Consider the following 23,909-nt stretch of genomic DNA (forward strand, 5'->3'; position numbering starts at 1 on the left):
CCTACTAGGTAATAACAAGGAAAGTTTAAATTGCCAGTCACAAACTATTGCTGCCTTTAATAAATGTGACTAACCTGCCCTCCAAATTTGAACTGTGGTAAGTTTTTACGAGCACTATAAACTATGAAGTGTTTCTGGGCATTACGCATTACCTGAAAGTTTCTTTATGCAAGCAATAGCAATAAAAGTAAATTTAAAAATAATGTAGTTAAGTAAATGATAAAATACCATTTAATTTATAGTAATTTGTATTTTCTTAATTTAATAATGATGCATTACAAATTCTGAAATTCCTTTGCCAAAATATAACAAGAACCTGTATTATTTTGTTTAAAAATCCTTTGTTTAAATATCTCAAGATATCAAATGAGTTATACCTATTGACACAACTGCATTATATTGTTTAATGGTGGCAAAACTATTTGCCATAAAGAGGCACATTCATGATTAGTAACTGCTGGTTTAATATGTCAAATTGTTAAACATTGGGCAGAGAAATGATAATAAAACAAAATGAGAGCTTCCCAAAGCATACTGTAACACGTGAAGGCTGATCCATTTATTTCAAATTTTAAGAATTTAAATGAATAATTCTTCACAAGCAGCAAATATCTGGAAATCATTTCTTCACACAGCTGTACATTTTTACCTTAGATACCACTTTTCTACGTTTAGACCCAACAGATCTCCTGGTATTCCTGCTCTGGGCCAGAGCCAGGCTGGTAGTCTCCGCTCAAGTAGAAGAGTTGTTGCAGCAATCTGAAAAGTATTAATCTTTTCAGTACTGTAATTACATTAGTTTGAATTTAAATCTGATAATACATGAGAAAGAGAATTCAAACTATTTCAATAATAATCCAAATCACTCAACACCGACCCTGCCTTGAAACAAGCATCAACTAATCCAAATATTCTTTTGTGCTTCAGTTCTTGTGTAATACAAAAGGTAAGGTACAGGAAGAATGGGCAGAAGTATTTAATACAATGAAATGGTCGACAATTTCCTGGTGGATGAGAACAGGAGCAGTAGAGAACTTTATTCCTGGTTACGAGAGCAATGAGATCCTGATCTAATAGCTATTCACACAAAAAGGATGTTCAACTGATCAACATATCTTCATGAAAACTCTGTGATCTGTGTCTAAAGAACATTCTTCAGCAGGGCAACCAAGATTCTTGTCTATTGCTTTCAAGAATCTGGAAAACATAGAGGATTGTCTCCGTATCAGATATTAGCAGAACATGTGGGATAATTAAGCTGAAATCAGGGTCTCTCACTGTGTAGTGGAACAGGACCTACCTGTTTCTCTTGGGAATATATAAACGCTGCACTGTTGGCAATTGCAGAGAAAGGAGACACCATTTTAGGTACTAGATATCAACTGTCATTGAAGGCCATGAGGAAGTGATAATAGCTGTCAGGCTATCCATCTCATTTAACAGTGGACAAACAAACCACAAAGCCAAGTGAAATGTTTTGATCTGTTGTTTGACAAGTGGTATCAGTGCTGAAGCTTTCTGCACTAATGCACAGAAATTCTTCACCTTCAGATTCTTTCCCAACAGAGCCACTAAAATCTGTTGAGTGTCAACGTTAGAACCGGTGCTTGCGGGAGACTGAAAAAGTGATCATGCCTCTTTATAGGAACATTGTGCTCTGCTGGCTGAGGGGTGGGGACAATCTTGGCAGCTAAAATGAAAGAAAGGGCCTAGGATTGCTTGTGGTGTGAGAGAACATAGGGAAAGGAGACGCTGCCGAAACCATCTGCAGCTTTTCATACAGCATGCATAATGTGATGGAGAACTAGATGAAAATGATTATGTATAAAGAATTCACACATGATATCTCCTCCAGTGTCGCCAGTGGCCATGAACTCTGGTCTGCTGCTTCCATGACCAGATTGCACCCATCCGTTAGGAAGAGTGAGTAAATTGGCTGTGCTGCTTTGGAGACAGCTTGTTGCCTTGAATTGTGCTTGACCTCCTTCTGGAAGGAAGAGGGAGCTAGTGAGGTGGTTGTGAGGTGTTTGGAGAATACAGCTGCCACAGTGGAATTGCTGTCCATATGTCTGTGTGTTTGCACACATGTGCATGCAGTAATATGTAAGTGTGGGTAGCAATAATAGTAGGAGTGTAAGTTCTCCCCACAGGGTTTACAACCAGCTATCGTGATCAAATGGGAGGGGCAAGGGGGTGGGGGAGAAAATTAGAAGAACACAGTTTGTGGAAAAGAGCCATTCAACTGTGAGTTTCTCCAAATTGTCACATTAATGACCGGGGGTAGGCTCACACTCTAAGTATGGATGGGATGAAGCTAGAGGGTGTTAGAAGACTCTCCAGCTCAGAAGCAGCAGGTTGCCATTCAACTAAGAGAGATGGTGGCCCAAGAAGAAAGTACCTTCTTTTCAAATTTCTTACCTTAAATTTAAAGATTTCTGTGCAAGTTCAGCCAACAGAACCCCACTGCAGACTAGCCTGCAGCCACAGAAAGGCTACCTCCAGATTTGGGGACCTGTAGGTCTCCTGGAAAATTCCAGAATGCAGGTCTTTAAGGGGCATTAACAGGCTGAATTGACTGTCTGCTGTCTATCCACACAATGCCTCCAGGGAAATGACTCAGGGATGAGACAGGCACACTGGTGGCATTGCAAATTCATATACTAATTGTACTCTTCTCCACTAGGGTGTAGACATTCAGTATATGGAAAATGATGCTCAGTGAGATGTGGTGCAGTGAATCCAAGATAACGTAGAATTGTGTGTGGGGTTGGGGGGGCAGGAGGATGCAGTGTCTCAAGTTTTGTCATTTCATAAGGCAGCGAGTGACACTGGACAGATCAGTTAATATTTTATCAGATTCTAGTTTAGCAACTCAAATCAGTTCTTGCTGTACTGCAGCCTTTTTCTTGGGCAAAGCTTCTATAACATCTACCTAGTTCTCCTCAATAGAAATCTGAAGAGATTCCTAATCAATGGAGAAAGAAGGATGTCTTCATGCTCTCCACTGCTTGCTCCAGTATGTCCAGAGCAGCATCACAGAAAGACTTGCTGCTCATTCTTCCTGATCTTCGACAAGTTGGTCAGTAATTTTTTTTGCATCTCTGCAGCCAGAATGCTCCCACACATTTAAGAGACATTGAACCAGACATTAATAGCATGGACCCACAAACAAATCTTTCTATGGAGCAGGCAACACAAATAGCGTATGAGTAATCATTGCTGTGGTGATTAGTGCCTTGAATGTCTGATTCAGGGAACAGTGTGACAGGGAAATGCTGAAGGCAGCTGTTTCATATTTTTTCATGAAAGCTTCGCTTTTGCTCCACACATTTCAGCAGAAATGCAACAATGAAGCAAATGAATATTTGTCTGCAGTTATCGTAGGAATTTGGAACTGAAGTGACCGTATCAATAATAAAAGAATCTCATTATTTGTACTACAGCTTGGAACTTCAAATAAGAAGTAACACACTAATAGGGTCCAGCCATTATTTCACGAAGTATTAGAAAATGTTATTAAAGGCAGAGCTATATCCCCACCAGTGGATTTGCAAAGAGGAGTCCATAACCTTTCCTGGGTGGCCTTCCCACTGCCCGCCCACCTGCCTCTGAATTGCCCAAAATATTATTTGGGAGGCAATGTCGAGGGTGCCCTGCCATTCAATCATCCATTATTAACTCATGACATGTGCATATCGCGTGTCTAGTCTAACATTTATTACCTATTCCTAAATACCCTTAAGGGAGTGGTGGTGAGCTGCCTTCTTTAATCACTACAGTTCTTGGGTTTAGGGCTACCATAGTGCTGTTAGTAAGCAAATTCAAATATTTTGACCGAGTGACAAAGTAGTAATGACAATAAAATTCCAAGTCAGAATGCTGTTTCACTCTTAGGGGAACTAGTATGTGGTGATGTGTCCATGCATCTGCTACCCTTGTCTTTCTAGGCAGTTGAGGCTGAAAGTTTAGCAGTTGCTATCCAAGAAGTTTTGGTAAATTACTACAGTGCATCTTGTAGATTGCTGCTATCGTGTGTTGGTGGTGAAGGAAGTGAATGTGGAAGGTGGGGATAGGGTGCCAATCAAGCAGGTTACTTAGTTCTGGATGGTCTCCTGGCCATTGTTGCCACAGGTTGATGGGATAATAGAACTGCCAACCAATCTGTTTGGTCAGCGAGGTTTTCATCCAAGTGATGGGACAGAATAGGAGCAGAGAACGGGAGGTGATGGCCTGGTAGTATTATTGTTGAGCTGTTAATCCAGAGACTCAAGTAATGTTCTGGGGATCCATGTTCAAATTCCATCATGGCAGAGTGAATTCAATAAATGTCTGGAATTAAGAGTCTAATGATGATAATGATTGTCAGGAAAAACCCATCTAGTTCACTACTGTCCTTTCAGGAAGGAAACTACCATACCTACCTGGTCTGGCCGAATGTAACCCCTAACCCACAGCAATGTCGTGAACTCTTAACTGTTCTCTGAGCAATTTGGGATGGTTAATAAATGCTGCCTAACCAGCAATGCTCTCATTCCTTGAATGAATATAAAAACAAAGTAGGCCATACATCCCCTGGAACCTAATCTGCCATTCAGTAAGATCATGGTTGATCTATTTGCTTTTCAATTCCACATTCTCATTTGCCCCTGACAACCTTTGATTCACACATCTAACAAGAACATATCCCCTTGTCCAGTTAGTTAAATTAAACATATTTGAGACTAATATAATTCCATTGATTCTTAGGAGGCATGGCAGGGGTTAGACAGAATATCCCACCATCTGAACAATCTTGCCTAAAGAGGCAATGTATTCATTCGACATGAGCGTGGTTGTAATTCTATCTTAATAGGGAGGTTTGATGAATTTCTGATTGTAATTTACATGAAACCTTTAACGATTTTTTGAAATGTATTTGTCAAATTTTTAGGTAATTGGATTGATAAGCTCATATAATAATAATGGTGAGCATCCATTCAGCAGATCCAAGTTTTACTTCTTCCAATGCTGCATCCAGTTCTTTCTTGAAAGATAGCAGATTGATCCCCAACTTGCTTGTAGTCTACTCCATATATTGATCATTCATTTTGAGAAGAAGAATTTTTCATCAGTAATCCTAAACTTATTTGCCATTGTTAATCCTATTCTCAATGGATGTGATTACAAACGTAATTTTTCAATCTGCTTTACGAAAAGCTAACAAAAATAACATTATTTACAAAAGATGATGAAAGTATTCACTACCTGAGCTTTCCACAGTGACTTTCGTTCACTGACGACTCGATAATGAGTATCGCCCATTAAAGCAATGAATAGGTTCAGGAGAAGAACAAAGCCAAAACACATGTACACCATATAAAGGACAATGATAATGTCAGGGATCTTGATGTCAGGTGGACCTGGGAGTTCAGTGAGACCCATCATCAGCTGAAACAATGTGAAAATAGTGATGGTAAAATCCCTGAAGTACAAATAAGTATTTGGATCCAAGGCTTGAAAGTGAACATCGAAACCTGTGATATTTCAAAAATAAACAAATCATTAAGATATTGTAAAAACAATAGAATGAATGAAATAAATACAGAAAATTGCTAGAAATACACAGTGGGGCAGAAAATCCACGAATCTGTCACTGAGTGCTGTGATATGCCCATTGGGGAGTTTTGCTGCTGGACTTGCCAAGTTAAGGGAAGAGATTTCCTCATGTACTTTTATAGCGGGTACTGATTTGACCCAATGGTCAGAACACTTCTGGCTGAAAGCCACTTTGAAGGTTGCTAGAAAACCATTTTCTTGGCCTTCTAATCAAGGAGACTTCAGGAGCTTTGTCAGGTGGTTTCACCACCCACGGGTTATGGGAGGCAAATTGTGCTGCGTTTCCAATTACTACCATTTTTACTGCCATTATTCTTGCTTGGAGCCACACCTTTCCAGGTTAAATTATTTCTAGTAGCTACATAGTATACTCCATTTTTAAAATTTCAAACTGTTAGTGTGTTTTGTCTGACCGACTTCAGACTTTACGTGTATGCATAAAAGATTTTTAACTGATCCAAAATGATACCAAAACCCATTATCAGAGGTCATCCTCCTCAAACTTGTTACACACCATTTTCACTGGGGAGTAAATAGCAGTAGGTTGAAGGTTCATGGAAGCTACACTTCCATATTAATGAGTGCAGTTGCCTTAAGAACAACTTTTGGTTTCCCTGTGTGAATATACAGAAGCAAATAATTTGAATCCTTAAGCCTACTCTGCCACTATATAGCTGATCTCATGGTGTTTTTAATTTCACCATCCCATCCACTCCCAATAACATTTGGCTTCCCCACCTAACAAAAACCTTTTACGTCTCTGTCTTAAAAATATTCAATGTCCTAAGTTCCAAGATCACACATCCCTTAGGCTGCCATAATGGTTTGAGTGGGTTGTGGGGGGCTGAGTGGAGGGCATGTGATGTGTTGGCATGGATGGGATTGGGGACTGTGCGGGAATGAGGGCTATAGGGAATTGTGTTGTTCTTCTGTTGTTACAAGTCCTAAGGTACTGAGGTTAATCTTTCACACAGTCTGCCTGTACAAGCTACAGCTCATGCCTGCCTCTAAACTGTACTGGGGGCAGTGAGTTTGACTCCCATTAATGTCTAAGCACTTAGACAAAAATTTTAAGATAAAGGAGAGGAAATGAATTGAATAGCTCATCTTGTCAATCGGTGGGGGGGGCGGTGGTCAAACATAGTGACATGAATTGTGAAAATGACTTACAAGGAATAGATTGCAGAGTGGGGAGGAAATAAAGTGGAGACAATTCCAGTTCATTTTTTTTATACTTCAGATCGCCAACAAATTAATTATTGTCTGACTTTTTAATCTGTCTTTTCCTTGCCTCACTAAAATGATCATTCTGCTGACATTAGTTTTCAGCGTTATAATAAAACATATTCAATCCAAGATTTCTCTCCCACCATTCTGGTTTTATTTTGATAGGCATTATTTCTCATTGTCAATTTTTGAGGAGAATTGGCTTCCAAAATGTTACTATAACTTTTCTCTTTATAAACATTGCTGTATATTCCCAGCATTTCCTTTTCATTTCAATTTGCCATGTTCTATTTCTATCATTGTATGTTTTACCTACCTGCACCAAATCCTATAATGACAATTATCAGAACGTAACAAAACCTCATAAGATCACCAAAAATCATCTAATAAAGAGAAAAGGAAAAATAATTTATTAGTTACATAGCAGGCAATTGGATTATGATAACACTGAGCTGACTATCATAAGTAGTACAAAAGTTAAATCAATTCTACTGCAAAGAAGCTCTGAGAAAATCAACTCCATTTTTTTGTTTAAGGAAAGACTGATCTTACCATAGATTTTACTATTTTAGTGATTTTGACTCCATTTTACTTATATCAACTATTTGCCATTTGCATTTAAAGTATCATGCATTGTTAAACCTACTGGACTGTCCCTCCTATTCTGCAGGGCTGTTATCTACAAACTCCACAACTTGAGTTTGTGTTCAAAAACTAGGTGAAACCAGTCAAATTCATTTCATGCAGGAACCTTAGGCCCAACAGAGAGAAATTTTCATTTCATCAGGAGAGTCTTGGTTGAGCTTAGCTCCGAATGGAGCCCCAGCTTTTGCTTTAGAATACACATTTCCTTCATGCAGCATTATTTTAAGGAGGTAGAGGAACAAAGATGAAAGTAGGAGTGTTTTAGTATAAAAATGTTTAGATCAAAACATTAGTTTTTGGCCCTATGTAAAGCTTCCCCAACCCCCAAACCCCGCCACCCCTAATAATATTGGTGTCCAGTGTAAATTTATAAAAACAGATTATGAAATCACTAAATTGCTGGAAAAAAGTTAAGAAAATTGGGCACAGATAACAAATGTCAAAGCCAAAAAACTAACTTGTAAATGAGTAAGTCAGTGTTTCCTTCTGGAGTGACAGATGATCAACCACACGAATATTCATGCAATCTTCAAATAAAAAGAAACACAGGACCCTTAAAAAGGGACACCATGCTTATAATTAGAATCTTCAAGATGATTTTTTGGCTGAATGACATATTAAGAAAATAAACTACCAACCTTTTGTATCATGATACAGAGGGGACCAAGCAACTTGAATCCACGTGCAAAGTAAAGGACATTACACCAGGCACTTATCAAAGCATACGCCATTATAACGGTTTCCCATTCATGGTTCAAAACTCTTAGTATCATGGTGATTAGAACAAAGCAAGCATAAACAATCCTAAAAATCAAAATTAGAAAAAAGGTTTCTTAGGTTAGGAGGTAGAGAAACAGTCCTATGTTGTGAAGTTGTTGATACTTGAAGGAAAAGTTTGCTAATTTTTTTAAAAACCAGACATACCGAGTCAAGTAAGGTGGATGTGCAGTGGATTGACTGCATAAAACAAAATTTCCATGATCTGCTCACTTAAAATAAAGACCTGGCTTGTGCTTTGGGTTTGAACAGAGAGCAGAAAATGCCTGATAGGAGTTACAGAAAATGTGGCAGCAATTGTAAATTAACATTATGTTGACACTTCAAGGCAAGGACAAGAACTACCTCTACTTTTATGAAGGTTCAAAATTAATTTTACAATGTTATCAGACTTTTAAAAGTCAAGGTAGGGGAGAAATGATAAGTATTTGTTGAGTGAATTGAATGTCAACAGGTAAGCAGCAAAAAGGTTATTTGCATAAGTGATAGAGCATACAGCACCTGATGTTCTTGTTTGTTGGCTAGAAAATTCAACTTAGAGCTATATGAAGTGGTTGTCCTGCTTTTCGTCAGAATAAACTTCCTCAGAAGACAATACATTTTGAATATATATGATGAACAGCCTCAGCTCTGGGAGCATTACATGTAGGGTATGTGAAAAGACACACCAGACATCAATAGATTTGAATAGAATTTCATAAGGGAAGTCTACCCAGTCATTACATATATTGGGGATAAAATATGCCGCAAATTATTTTCAGTAAACATTTTTATTGCTATTATAAACATATGTCATGCAGTTTTAAATTCAAGGATATGTCTTCACCTCACACAGATACAATACAAAGCCTCAACAATCATGTCTTTCAAGGGCATCACATCCCCTTATTTTGGAGAGAAAATGGCATAGTGGTAATGTCAGAAACAAAAACAGTAATTGCTGGAAAAGCTCAGCATGTCTGGCAGCAACTGTGGAGAGAAATCAGAGTTAACTTTTCAGGTCGAGTGACCCTTTCTCAGAACTGATGGGGTAGTGGTGATGTCACTGGACTAGACTAAAACCCCAGGTTCTCTCTTGGAGATATGCATATAACCCCATCATGGCAGACAGTGAAATTTGAAATCATTAAACACTTGGAATAATGAAGTTAGCTTAATAGCAACCACTGTCAACTGTACATTTAAAAATCCCAACTGGTTCCCAAATGCTCTTTAGGAAAGGAAACCCGCCTTCCTTACCTAGTCTGGCCTGTATGTGACTTCAGACCCACAGCAATTTTAAATGTTCTCTCGGCAACTATGATTGGGTAATAAATGCTGGCCTAGAAAGCAATCCCATGTTACAGGTTGCACCTAAACTGGAGGGGCACCAATATCCTTGTAGGGATATTGACCAGTATCATAGGGGAGGTTTTAAACTGATGTGGCAGATGGTGGGAAGCAGAACACCGGGTTAATATGTGGAGTGATTGAGGAAAAGGTCAATGTTAAGTCAAGTATGTCAAATAGGAGGAACAGGCAAGGCCTGTCTGAAATGTATTTACTTTAACGCGAGGAATATAACAAGTAAAGCAGATGAGCTTAGAGCCTGGACTAGCATGTGAGACTACAATGTGGCAGCCATTACAAAACTTAGTTGAGAGAAGGGCAAGACTGGCAGAAATGTTCCAGAGTTTAGATGTTTCAAATGTGATAGATAGGGATGTAAAAGGGGTGGGGGAGTTGCATTACTGATTAAGGAGATAGTCACAGCTGTACTGAGAGAGGACACCTTGGAGAACTCATCCAGCAAGCCTATATGGATATAGTTTCAGAATAAGAAAGATGCAATCACTATGATGGGGTTTTAAATGGCTCATTAATTAACACAATCACAGTAGTGAGCAGATATTTTGCATCCAGACCCTTCCTGCCCGTCACTAAATATGGCCAGTTTTCATACCATCTACAGCCATTTGGAGATCTCTTGCATGGGTTTTCTGCACTGCCTCTGCTAGCTCCAGTTGACATTACTAAATTCTGCCAGGCATATCTCTGCAAATGGCATCAGATAGAAGCAGACTTTCTTCTAGTTTTTTTTTCTGTGCATTTCTCTTTATCTTTCAGCTTTCCAAGAGAAATTACCATAGGAATAGCCAGCCCATTTAACATCGATTTTTGTCAGAGACCAATTCCCTTAAATGGCAGGAAAGTGGAAAAAAAAGCAAGCAAATTTGTGGTCATTTGCAAAATATCAAAAAACAATGCATAAAAAAGGCTGGGGGGTTGGAAGTCCATCTGTTCTCAACAGTCACACAACAAGGACAGTACACTATGTGTGCAGCTATTTGAAAAATGCAGTGTATGAAACAACCTATATCCTTTTCAGCATATTAATGAGCATCTACACTCCAGAAGCACATATCTGAGAGCCCAGCTTTGCCCTCTCAATGAATTTGCACTCCTGACACTCCTGCATCAAATCTTCCATATCTCAAAGGCCTAGGCACACCTGAGCTGCTGGCCGCATCAGAGCAGAAAATCTCCCCTCATCTTTCTTATTACATGGTGTTATATGGTAAAGAGAAAGTGCATATAGCCTAATTGAGAAATTTTGGGAAACCTTGTTCAGAAAACAAGCAATGGGAAATTCTTTTTCTTTTGAATTTAGCTCTTTATGCACAAACACATTGGTATAATTATAACTATACTATTGTAGCCTTTATTCTGTAAACATCAATACCACCCTTCAAAACATTACGTAACATGTATATTACGTATCAACTGTATCAGCAGTGAACATCATACCATCATAGTATTATATATTAGCCAATATAATGCTTAAAGGATATAATGGACTATTACAATTGCAGATTTAAAAACTGCAATTTTATTGCTATTTTCCAATCTGATCATTTTAAAACCTCTCAGATCTCACACACACACAATTTGTGGGAGAGAAAGGAACATACAGATTCATATAATATCTGAATTAATTCCTTCCCATCCTTTATCAAATGCCCTTTATGGTCAGTTTATTTCTTTTTACTGGAGCTGACTACTTACCCTTGCACAGTGCGTCCTGTAATGAAACAATGAACAATAGACTGCAAGTTCAGGATTTTTGTTGCTAAATCCACTAAATCCTGAACTTTCAACAGATTCAAGGAAGCTGTAAATTCTAAGCCATCCTGTAGGAATGTATCACAGTCATTCAATATGAAGAACCCCTTCACCAGTCATTGTCAAATAGAATACCACCTCATTCTGGGATATTTTTTGGTGCTATTTTCCAATTGAATAATGTTGACTAGAACACTTTCATTTCTTTAAAGGGATCTTTAATTGTTATGTGAATCCGGAGTATAATCAATTGAGAAGTTGATTCCATAAATAATTAAACAAGTGGTCCCTCCAATAGTGCAGAACTCCTTCAATATTACACTATGCAGTCAACCTAGGTTATAAAGTCCACAAGAACATGAATAATTCAGCCATACTGATTCAACTTCACCCAAAGGAATTCAACTTTCCCTTCCTCCAACACTAGAAAGAAACTCAGAATTCCTAAAAAATACTTTGGGCTGCATCTTCCTGTCCTGACACAGAGTGAACCCCATTCTGGCGGACTCTTAAAAAGGAAGGAGATGAATTCAATTCTCGGATTTCAGTGTCCAATTCCATCATTAGCAAATTTCAACATTGTGGGATAAACATGCAGGTCCTGTGCACACATCCAACTGTCCCACATTACCAGCTGAGGTAAGTCTTGCAGGCACCCCACAATTTTCATGGAGTCAGGCTGGCTTTTGAAAGCAATGTGGTTCACACTAGCTCAGAGATCTCATAAACCATACATATCTTTGTTTTGGAGTCAAGAATATTTTGACAGCAGGTTTAAAGGCTGTTGTCAGCTTCACACATCATATTTAAATACTAATTATTTAAATTTGCCTTTAAGGCAATTATTTTATTAAATATTATTTGTTCTTAAAAAGGAAATTTATCATTAAATTGATGAGTGACAATGGCAAGTATTTGACTATATAGACCAGTAATGAAATTCAGATTGGCCTATGTCAATTGTTACACCATGTTTTTTTTTCTCTGAGTAAGAGGTCAGACATCTTCAGCTAAACTTCAAAACTTGAACAATTTGCTGAGTTCTTTGAATGTCCTTGAAGGTTTTAATGACATAGTGGGCAATGGAATCTCATTATCAATGCTTGACTGAAGCCCAAACTCCACTGATTCAGCTATACATGGGTTGTTGCTACACGGCGGCACGGTGGGCGGCACGGTGGCACAGTGGTTAGCACTATTGCCTCACAGCGCCAGAGACCCGGGTTCAATTCCCGACTCAGGCGACTGACTGTGTGGAGTTTGCACGTTCTCCCCGTGTCTGCGTGGGTTTCCTCCGGGTGCTCCGGTTTCCTCCCACAGTCCAAAGATGTGCAGGGTCAGGTGAACTGGCCATGCTAAATTGCCCGTAGTGTTAGGTAAGGGGTAAATGTAGGGGTATGGGTGGGTTGCGCTTCGGCGGGTCGGTGTGGACTTGTTGGGCCGAAGGGCCTGTTTCCACATTGTAATGTAATGTAATGTAATGTAATGTAAAAATGTAATGTAATTGTGAAAGAGACTGAAATTTGTTTATCTTAACTGTTCTCTGAGCTTGCAAGTGGATTTTGAATTGTTGATTGTATCGATAGATTTTAAATAGCATAATGATTTAAAAAAATATTTTCTTTATTTAACAACTTCCAAAGTCTTCCTATTGTTGTTCCTGTGCTTATGAGTTCTACACCTCGTGGATACTGGCTGAATGGGCATGGGGGTGGAGGAGGCAAGGGAATGGGGTATTTGGGGAGGATAGGTAATGAGAGCATGGGATTATGGGTGGGAAGTAAGAATCAAGGTCCTCACAATCATTGACAAACTGAGCCAATGCCCTAGTGAATGGAAACTCACTGCCACAACATTCATTCTGTCTCGGATCTGCTTCAGGAAATAGCAGGCCTGACTTCAGCTAACCCCATTGTGAAAGTAGCATGGGATAAGCATTGTTGGAAAGGAAGTGAGATTCTGATATCAGGAAATTCTCTGGACTTCTCATTCTCACCTCAAAGGGGAAAATCCAGACTTTTCTCAAAGGGGAAAATCTTTTGTTTTCCCTTGAAAACTTTTAAAAAAAAACGATAAACAATTCATTACCAAGTGGACTATTCTCTACACATGCTACAACCATTACGAATTTCAATTATTGCTAAATTAAAATTCCCATGTTTTCTATATTGATCAGATGCAATTGACAAGAATAGAATTTGTTCAGTCTCAAGTCAATTGATACATATTAAGTCTTCTTTTTGAGAACATAATTTGATTTTTTTAAGTAAATCAATATTTTCTACCTTTTTAAATATAACTTAATTAACAATAAAAGATTTAACTTTATTTTTTATATATGCAGGTCTGGCTCCACTTTAAGATAACATGGAAACAGACATTTGCAATCACTTTGTTCCTTGAGGAAGGTACTGTGAATAGGAATTTCTTAATTGAATTAGAGCAGACTTTGATTAGCACAAACAAAGTATTCTCAGATGTAGGACTGCTTTCTTGTATAAAATTCTTAACAGTTGCTGTTAAATTATAGAATAAATTATTATAATATCATAGTAATCAGAATGCAATACAAAATTTGTAAATTGAATCAGAAAGGATGTGAATAAATATGAAATTTAATTGTCTTACATTGTAATGTGAAAAGGACCTCCAGTTACGGTGTTCCCAAAATATTTTGCAGGCCCTATGTGAATCAATCGTGGTATCTGAAAAGATAATGAGTTGATATATCTTAGTAAATTTTGTGAACCACCTTTATGTATTTAATTGCAGGTTAGACAATGCAGGGCAAATAGTATAGATGACTTCTTTTTGTATTTAACAAAACCTTAATTGCAAGGAAGTGAATTTTATGTTAGTTTTCCCCAAAGTCTACATATCCATCTGTCTAAGATATATTCAATAAGTCCAACATGTGGTGCACATAGCCTGTTTGACAGTTTTGTTACCACATTTTCTAATCAGCTGAAAGTAAAATAGTTGAAATCAGAACTGACTGGTTGTTAAGGTATATATCAAAATCAATAAAAATGGCTAAGTATGACAAAAAGAAATTCCTAAAGACTTAAGAAGAAACTATGATTAAAGAGGAGCCAACATCAAAACAGGCACATTGAATAGAGGGAGGGAAAAAATTGTCCCACGTGTTTGCACTGACAAATGTTATAAATCCAAAATAGAGTTCAAAACTAAAACAGAGAAATCATACATACTTCATAGTAATATGGTTATAATTACTCTTATCTGTGATGATTTGGAGATGCCGGTGTTGGACTGGGGTGTACAAAGTTAAAAATCACACAACACCAGGTTATAGTCCAACAGGTTTAATTGGAAGCACACTAGCTTTCGGAGCGACGCTCCTTCATCAGGTGATTGTCTGTGATGTTTTAGTTAAAGGGCTCAACCATTCTCCAAAGCAGGAGCTTCACCTTGATATTTTTCCTCCATGTTGTGAATTTGAATATACCCTTAAGCATATTCTGTAGAAGTGATCTAAGCTGGTATCATCTTTGCCTGTTAAGGTGGATTGGAACCCTCCCATTATACTACTACAACAAAAAAGTGATTTCTCTGCTTTTGGGCTTGGGGGAGGGGGAGGGGTGGGATGCAAAGGTCTGGGATTGAGGGAGACAGAGTGGGGGAGAAAGTTGGGAGGATGGAGGGCTTTCAGCATCCTCTCTCACTGCATAGTCCAGTTCCTCAATCATGCACAAACAAATTAATTGATCATTAATTAACCTTTTAGGGGCCTTCATTCATGACCGGACAGGAAGGTGGAGCTTGGACCTTCCTATTTGGAATTTCAGGTGGAAATGGGACAGTGTCAGAGTTGCCCCTTCATCAATATGTTACCACCCCATCTCTACATTCACCAAGTCCGGGACTGGGTCATTGTGCCCAAAATGTTAAAGGTTTGTCCTAAATAATGGACCTGAAAAAAGATTGCTGTGTTTAAATTATTAAATCGGCAACAAGAAAGATTTGGAAATTAAAGCAGGAAATTGTGGAACTATTCAGCAGGTCTGGATGCACCTGTGGAAAGAGAAACAGAGTTAATGTAGTGGATTTTCCTAGGGTAATCGGGGCTTTGATGTCAAGGCCATAATAGAACCCTGAATCTGCCCATGTTACCAACGTGCCCACCAGCAGCACTTTTCTGCAGGCAGCCTCTTAACTTGCCACTGCCATACTGGCATCCTATTAAGGATGGTGGGTGGATGTCCAAGGCTGTCATGCCCATGCAGACAGTCTGCAGTAACACAAGACTGGCAACTTCACCAGGATACAGTCTCCATGTCTGACAGCATGTCATCTGAGTAGAATCCTTGAAATCATGACAAAGTCCTTCAGCATGAGGCATGTCACTCATTCATTCTGACAAACCTACTAGAGTTTTTGAGGATATAATTGGTAGAACAGATGAGGGAGAACTAGTGGATGAGTTATTGTTGGTTTTTCAGAAATCTTTTGATACGATCCCACATAAGTGGTCAATGTGCAAAATTAAAACACATGGGACTGTGGTTAATATAAAGTCAGAGTCATTGAGATGTACAGCATGGAAACTTCGGTCTAACTCGTCCAGGTCGACCAGATATCCTAATCTAATCCAGTCCCATTTGTCAGCATTTGCCCCTCCCCCTCCAGATGCCTTTTTAAATGCTGCAATTGTACCAGTCTCTACCCTTCCTCTGGCAGCTCATTCCATACATGCACCATCCTCTGTGTGAAAAAGTTGCCCCTCAGGTCCCTTTTAAATCTTTCCCCTCTCACCCTAAACCTATGTCCTCTAGTTCTGGATTCCCCACCACAGAGAAAACTCTATCTATTTACCCTATCCATGCCCCTCTTGATTTTACAAACCTCTATATGGTCACCCCTCAGCCCCTACGCTCCAGGGAAAACAGCCTTAGCCTCAGCCTCTCCCTATAGCTCAAACCCTCCAACCCTAGCAACATCCTTGTAAATTTATTCTGAACCTTTTCAAGTTTCACAACAACCTTCTGATAGGAAGGAGACCAGAATTGTATGCAATACTCTAAAAGTGGCCTAACCAATATCCTGGACAGCCACAACATGACCTCCCAACTCCTATACTCAATGCTCTGACCAATAAAGGAAAGCTTATCAAATGCCTTCTTCAGTATCCTATCTACCTGTGATGCTGATATGGAATGAGAATAGATTAGCAGACAGACAGAGAGAAGCCAAGTTTGATTGCAAGGCACTGACTAGTGGGGTACTGAAGCGATCAGTGCTTTAGCTCCAGCTATTCACAAATGCATCAATGATTTGGATGACAGAATCAAATGGTATATTTCCATGTTCGCTGATGACACATGATAGGACTGTAAGTTATACATAGAATTTAAAGAAACTTCAAGTCAATTTAGATAAGTTAAGTAGGCAAATGCATGGTAGTATTAATTAAATGGAGATAAGTTAATTTACAAGGGGCCCTGGATGTCCTTGTACACCAGTTATTGAAAGCAGCCACATAGTTAGGAAGCATAAAGCAAGTAATTAGGAAGGCAAACGGTACATTGACCTTAATTACAAGAGGATTTGAGTACAGTGTGACTCTACAGTGCCTTGCTAAGGCTACACCCGAGTCCAGTTTTGGTTACCTTACCTAACAACAGATATATGTGCCATAGACGCAGTACAGAAAAGATTCATCAGAGTAATTCCTGAAAAAGCAGAGTTGTCATATGTGGAAAGGTTGAGCCGACTAGGTCTGTATTCAATGAGGTTTAGAAGAATGCAGGGAAATCTCAGGGAACCAGATCAAATTCTGATGCAGGAACAATGTTTCCCCTGTCAGGCACATTTAGAACAAATAGCCATTGTCTCAAAATATAGGATCAGCCTTTAGGACTGAGATGAGTCGAGACTCCTGCGGTCAGATGGTGGAGTTCTCCACCACAGATGGTGATGGATGTCAAGTCATGGAATATATTTAAGAAAGAAATAGATAAATTTCCAGACAACAAAAACAACATCCGATCTGCAAAGAGAGTTAGAATGTGGCATTGAGATGGAGAATCAGCCATGATCATGTTTAATTTCTTCACGCTACTGACTCCATATTTAGCTATGCAAGGTTAAGGGATGCTTTCAGTTGGAATGCAGAACTCCAAAACTTCAATACTAGCATCAAATTGGCATTACATATTATTGTTATCACTGTCTGTCTACACTGCATACTCTACAGACATTGTGTGCCCATACTAACACTCTAATCAGGATGGTTTTCAATAAAGCTCTCACCAGAAATGTATGAATCCGAATTGGCAACTATTGTGCCACAAGTATGGGTGCTACAGGACCAATTTTTGCAGCCTTAATTTATTTGGGGGAGAGAAGGCAAATGAGGACATCCAGCAGTCTTCATAGTACACATAGTTCTATAACACATATTTCATCAGCATGAATTGGCTATAACACGATTGATAAATTGTGGACATTGTTTGCATGACATAAACTTTCTGCTGAACGGGTATATTGAGTTTTCCATACTGCTAGCTTCTATAGCGCAATTTCTATAGCAGTTTCCAATAGAACGATTTTATATAGCGCAAGGTTGCAGAGGAACACAACTGTCGCGTTATAACAGAATGACCTGTATAACCTTTAAGGTTATCCAGAAGAGAGACAGCACAAAGCCAAGTTCAAAAAACTTACTAAACTGCAAGTCTATATTCAATAGATGAATAGGTATGAATTTTTTTTTTAAATGACCCTAAAATCTTATATCTGCAGTTTGCTTAAATCAGGAGAAACATTGTTGACAAAGAAAAATAGCAAGGTATGAGTTAGAAGATTATCTAAAAATCACTCCACAATGGTTCAAGTCAGTTATAAAATTTGTGCTCAGCTTCCACTTTAGATGCTGATACAGAAATTTAGAATGAAAATAAGATAATACAAAAATGTAACAACAGCAGATTCATGTTTATAACTAGCACACGGAGTCAATGTAAGACTTCTTTAAATATGACATGAGACAGCTCCTAAGGTATTGCACAGGAGTCAAATTTAGAGTTCAAATAGTGTGTGGTTAGAGATAGATAGCTCAGTGTCAGACAGAGCTTTATTATTAGTATATCTGTGAAACAGTCAGAATTCAACATAGTGGTGGACAATCCATTAAAAAGCTTCAGCTGATGGAATGCAAGTGTTCTGGTTCCACCAGTAATGGGTTCAGTAGCAAGGGTTCAGTATATGGGCAATAGTCTGACGTGGATGACCACAGTCACAATTTGAGCTGTTCCTCATGTCCCAAGACCACATCTTCTCATGACCTGCGTTTAAACAGTTGAGGCCAATCCAGACTTTCCATAGGGAATGTTAAAACTTGGGAATGCACCACTCACCACTCAGAATCCACCACTTAGCAGGCTGTGGTTGGTGATGGTGCAATTAACCCAGAAGCATGCCATCAAAAGGTAATGCTATTGTCAGTTTCTAGGGTTTGGAGTTTTTTTTTAATCATTCATACTATGTGGGTGTTGCTAGCTTGGCATCATTTTTACCCAAATGTAGTTATCCAAGAGAAACTGGCTTCAACTGACAACAAGGTGAACTGGCTTCTTGAATTGCTGCAGCACATTTGGTATAGGTGGATCCACAATGATGTTGGGGAGGGAGCTCCAGGATTTTGACCCAGCAACACTGAATGAACAGCAATATATGTCCAAGTCAGATTGGTGGGTGGCTTGAAGGGAGACCTGCAGATGGTGTTCCCATGTATCTTAAATCCCTGTCCTTCCAGTTAGTAGTGGTCATGAATTTTGAAGGTGCCACATATGATGCTTTAGTGAATTTCTGCAGTGCATCTTGTAGATGGTACATACTGGTGCCACTGGGTGTTGGTGCTGGAGAGAGTGAATGTTTATGGATTTGGTGCAATCAAGCGGGCTGCTGTGTCCTGGATTGTGCCAAGCTTACTGAGTGATGTTGGAGCTGCATTCATCCAGTTAAATGGGGAGTAATCCATCACACCCATGACTTGTGTTTTGTAGACAGTGGGCAGGCTTTGGGAGTTAGGAGGTAAGTTATTCACTGCAGGATTCCTAGCTTCCAATCTGCTCTTACAACCATGCATTTTTGTGGCTCATCCAGTGTGTTATAGTTGGGTCCATGGATTTCAGGTAATATATGGAGTTTTGTTTAATTTCCTCTCTTAATGGGTGGTGATTCATTACCCTCAAAGGACGTTCCTGTCTAACAGCTAATGTATGTCCACATATGGTTCAATATGATGCTAGCACAGAAAGCCACTTGAGCCATATTTGTCTCAACTTCCCAGAAATAACCCTTATGACTTCCCAGTAGTTGTCTACCACTAGTAAGGGAGACAGCAACCTTCATGCAGTCCTGCATTTTAAGTAATTTTCCCAATCTGAAAACTTGTGATCTAATCCTGTGAAGAAGACAACTGAATCCCAGCCAACGAGCTCTCAGTCTGAGCAAAGAAATCACTGATAATTCCGTAATAAGTACATCAGGTTCATCCACTCTGCACTACATTGCTGTAGAATTTAAACACAAAAAAATGAAGCGTGGGGATAATCATCAAACTATGTCTTGAAGCCAGCACAGTAATTTACATACCTCAGTAACTAGGATCAGAACAGCACCCACAACGGTCAGAATTTCTCCTGCTAATCGAGCAAAGTCTTCAGCAGAAGCATAGGCTTCCTGCAATAATAAGAGTTCACAGTCAGAATTATTATCTTTAATGCTTCACCAAAAGTAATTGTTCATTGTTTCTTTAGTTGAATAATATTCAAAGTAAGAGTTGTCCTTATTCCATTTTTGCTTCTTCTAGCCCATGTTTACAAGTTTCCACGTAGAGATTTCAAAGCAATTAATTAAGCTGAAAACCAAAAGCAGAAGGAAGAACAATAATAATTAAACGTAACATTTTAAATGTGGAGAATTCCATTCTTATGAGATCAAAAAATAATAGCATCTTTTTCCCATAAAATTTATTTCTGTAGTGCTTGGCGTAATGGTGATGGGAATGCAGGGGTGGGGAGTTAACTTCTTGATCTTTGATAATTTTGGTTAAAAACATTGATTTTTGGTTGGAGTTAAATTTGTGAATTCCTAACTGTAATTCTATCAAACCCACCTCCTCCATTCAAAATCAATTAATGACATTATCAACATGTCAGGAGGGAGGCCATTTTGGACTGTTAAGATCATTAATGAACAGCTTGCCGTAGATAATAGAAAAATGTACAGATAATTGAAGTCAATGAAAATTAGTGAGCTTTCTGAGGGAAAGATTAGTCATAATAATGAGTAATAGACAGTACAGTGTATATTATGCTTGACAGCTGGTATTAGCTCGTAATGAAACAGGAGAGGATAGTACTAAAATACGGAAAGACATTTCAAGAAGTATTAACCAGACAGTGGCTTCACTGCAGCACCCTAGTAAAGCAGAGAACAAGATGACCAGGCATGGATGGGTGAGAGTATAATCCTCTGAAAGACTTACCTTTGATGTCCTGCTCCTTCCACCAATCATCAATTTTTACCGGTTATTCTGAGCAGACGGCAAAAACACCCAGACTCCACTGAAGTCCTTCTTTAAATATGTAGATTAGCCAAACCTGAAATGTTATTCTGTTTCTCACTCCACAGATGCTGTCTAACCTTCTGAGTTTCTCCACTATTTTCTGTTTGTACTTCAGATTTCCAGCATCTGCAGTATTTGGCCTCAGGTTGAGTGCGTTAGCTGTCCACTGAAATTGCCTTTTAATTCACTGAGTTATTTTTGAGAAGGCAACTCATCACTACTTTCTCATGTGCAATTAAGTTGGATAAGAAATGCTGGCTTACTGGGGACATGGACATCCCATGAAGAAAGAAAATGACAGCAGGGGTTTCAAATTGGAGCTACAAGTTCAGAATACATTATAAATGTTGTGGCGCAGTAATAGTGTCCCCACCTCTGCACTGGGAGAGCCGGATTCGAACCCAACCTACTCCAGAGGTGTGTAATAACATCTCTGAACAAGTTGATGAGAAAATAAGTAATAATAAAAATTAAAAGTTCAATGAACTGCATGCAAAGTTTAATACCATTATAGACAAAGTCTTCCTCGGGGTGGGGCAGTCCAGATCAAGAGGGCATAGGTTTAGGGAGAGAGGGGAAAGATATAGAAGAGACCAAAGGGGCAACTTTTTCACACAGAGGGTGGTACATGTATGGAATGAGCTACCAGAGGAATTACAACATTTAAAAGGCATTTGGATGGGTATATGAATAGAAAGGGTTTGGAGGGATATGGGCCGGGTGCTGGCAGGTGGGACTAGATTGGGTTGGGATATCTGGTCGGCATGGACGGGTTGGACCGACGGGTTTGTTTTCATGCTGTACATCTCGATGACTCTATGGTGCATTTACACTCTGATTCATAAAATAACACCATGCTGGAGGAGATTACCAAATTCTGCCACCTCAGTGCCACAACATCAGACAACTTTTCCTTGGATACAGAACTTGACACACTGACAAAAATCAACAATTACCTTTGACCAGCTCAAGAAATGCACATGGAGTAACATCAAACTGACTCTTAGGATGGAGCTGCTTCTCTATAAGACCTGTGTTCTCAGCAAAAAAACTGTGGATTTTGTAAATCAGGAACCAAAACAGAAATTTCTGAAAAAGCTCAGCAGGACTGGTATCCGAAATCAGAGATAACGTTTCAGATAGAGTGATACCTCCACAGGATCCTTCTGAAGAAGGGTCACTCGACCCGAAACATTAATTCTTATTTCTCTCCACAGATGCTGCCAGACCTGCTGAACTTTTCCAGCAATTTCTGTTTTGGTTTCTGTGCTTTCAGGGCCTTGTCATCAGGCTGTGAAACACAGACAAACCTCAATTGTCAAAGGAAGAAACTCAAGGGTTTCCATCTTTGTTGTTAATCCAGCAGGACAAAATGGTAAATGTGGCAGTTATGTCAAAGGCAGAGCTCCAAAATTTATGACCAATCATCAAACAGACAAGGCTTTATTAGCTTGGACACATCCACAGAATGCAAGAGGTTACACACATAAGATTTCCACTATAGCAAAGAAGCCAGAGTCACATGACCAGTGGGATGCCCAAATCTCTGCTTTAAGGATTTTTTGCATATATGACACAAGGACCTAAATTTTGTTTAGCAAACCTGCGAGTCAATGGCTGAGGAGAAAGGTGTAAAGTGAAAGGCCACTGCTTTGGCAACAGATACAAGCACCATCTCACAGTGGCATTTGGGAACTTTATGTGCAGCCTGGGCCTGCTCCTCAAGGATTAACATCAGCCATCAGCAACTGTGCGCAATATGAAGACTCCCATCTGAAATGGATTATTTGCTGCATGCCCATCAACATCCCTTGATGGGACATCACCAGAATTATAGGCCAGTGCAGCAGAATTCCAGTAAATATTTTCAGCTGAAGATGCAGACCCAAATAGCTGATTGTGGTGAAACACAGTTAACAAAACTTAGAGGGATACATTATAACAATGAGGAATGAAATGTTATAAACAAGACAGAAAGGCAAATACGGCACAAAACGTCAACTGAGAAGAAGAGCCCTGAGAAAAAGAAATCTAAAGTCATGATTAAAAATAGAAATAAATGTTATCAAATGAGCAAAGAAAAACAGGACCAAGAAGCAAAAGGACAGATGGAGGATCGTGAATAAAATTGGCAACTGCAAATCAGCAGCTTCTTTTATATCTTCCCTGATCTCTATTTCAGAAGAGATATAAAACAAATGATCAGTATACTACCATCTGTTTTCCCCATTGCACAGTCAAAATCTACATCAAGACAGATAGACAATAAGAAATTAGGAAATTCAAAAGGAGACAGAAAGGAGAGGTATTTTTGACAGGCATAATCTCTGACTGGCTAATCATGACTCCAGAGCAGAAATGCTGGAGAAATGTTTCTAGATAGATGCAATTACAAAAGAAAATACAAAATGGAACACATCAGTTGGGAACCTGAAATGAGTAACATCTACAGAAGTTATTTTAGGAGCTTTGTCACAAATGAAGACTCAATATCTTCTATTCCCTGAATGAAATATCTAACAGTAATCTTATAAAACCGTGTCCACAGAAAAAAAACAGTTAGAACCACAATTTTGTGAAATTAACCAACTTGCCATCTAAATTTTACAAGATCGTCAATGAATCTAAGAGGGTTACCTCAGATTACAACAGGATCTGGACCAGATGGGCCAATGGGCTGAGAAGTGGCAGATGGAGTTTAATTCAGATAAATGCGAGGTGCTGCATTTCGGGAAAGCAAATCTTAGCAGAACTTATACACTTAATGGTAAGGTCCTAGGGAGTGTTGATGAACAAAGAGACCTTGCAGTGCAGGTTCATAGCTCCTTGAAAGTGGAGTCGCAGGTAGATACAATAGTGAAGAAGGCGTTTGGTATGCTTTCCTTTATTGGTCAGAGTATTGAGTGCAGGAGTTGGGAGGTCATGTTGTGTGTACGGGACATTGGTTAAGCCACTGTTGGAATATTGC

The 23,909-nt window shown here is 39.0% G+C and overlaps 1 protein-coding gene across 1 annotated transcript in view; it reads right to left on the bottom strand.

Annotated features, from left to right (window-relative positions):
• LOC122555904 (transient receptor potential cation channel subfamily V member 6-like) overlaps window positions 1–23,909 on the bottom strand; it is a 124,432-nt gene that overhangs the window by 7,973 nt on the left and 92,550 nt on the right. Inside the window, exons 8-13 of the mRNA XM_043702170.1 lie at window positions 19,966–20,052; window positions 13,975–14,051; window positions 8,106–8,271; window positions 7,139–7,205; window positions 5,245–5,513; window positions 650–759 (exon numbers count right to left, since the gene is read on the bottom strand). Coding sequence (XP_043558105.1) covers window positions 650–759; window positions 5,245–5,513; window positions 7,139–7,205; window positions 8,106–8,271; window positions 13,975–14,051; window positions 19,966–20,052 — 776 coding nt within the window. The remainder of the gene's footprint in view (window positions 1–649; window positions 760–5,244; window positions 5,514–7,138; window positions 7,206–8,105; window positions 8,272–13,974; window positions 14,052–19,965; window positions 20,053–23,909) is intronic.

This window comes from Chiloscyllium plagiosum, chromosome 13 (genome assembly GCF_004010195.1).
Source record: "Chiloscyllium plagiosum isolate BGI_BamShark_2017 chromosome 13, ASM401019v2, whole genome shotgun sequence".
In the NCBI taxonomy this organism is placed as follows: Eukaryota; Metazoa; Chordata; class Chondrichthyes; order Orectolobiformes; family Hemiscylliidae; genus Chiloscyllium; species Chiloscyllium plagiosum.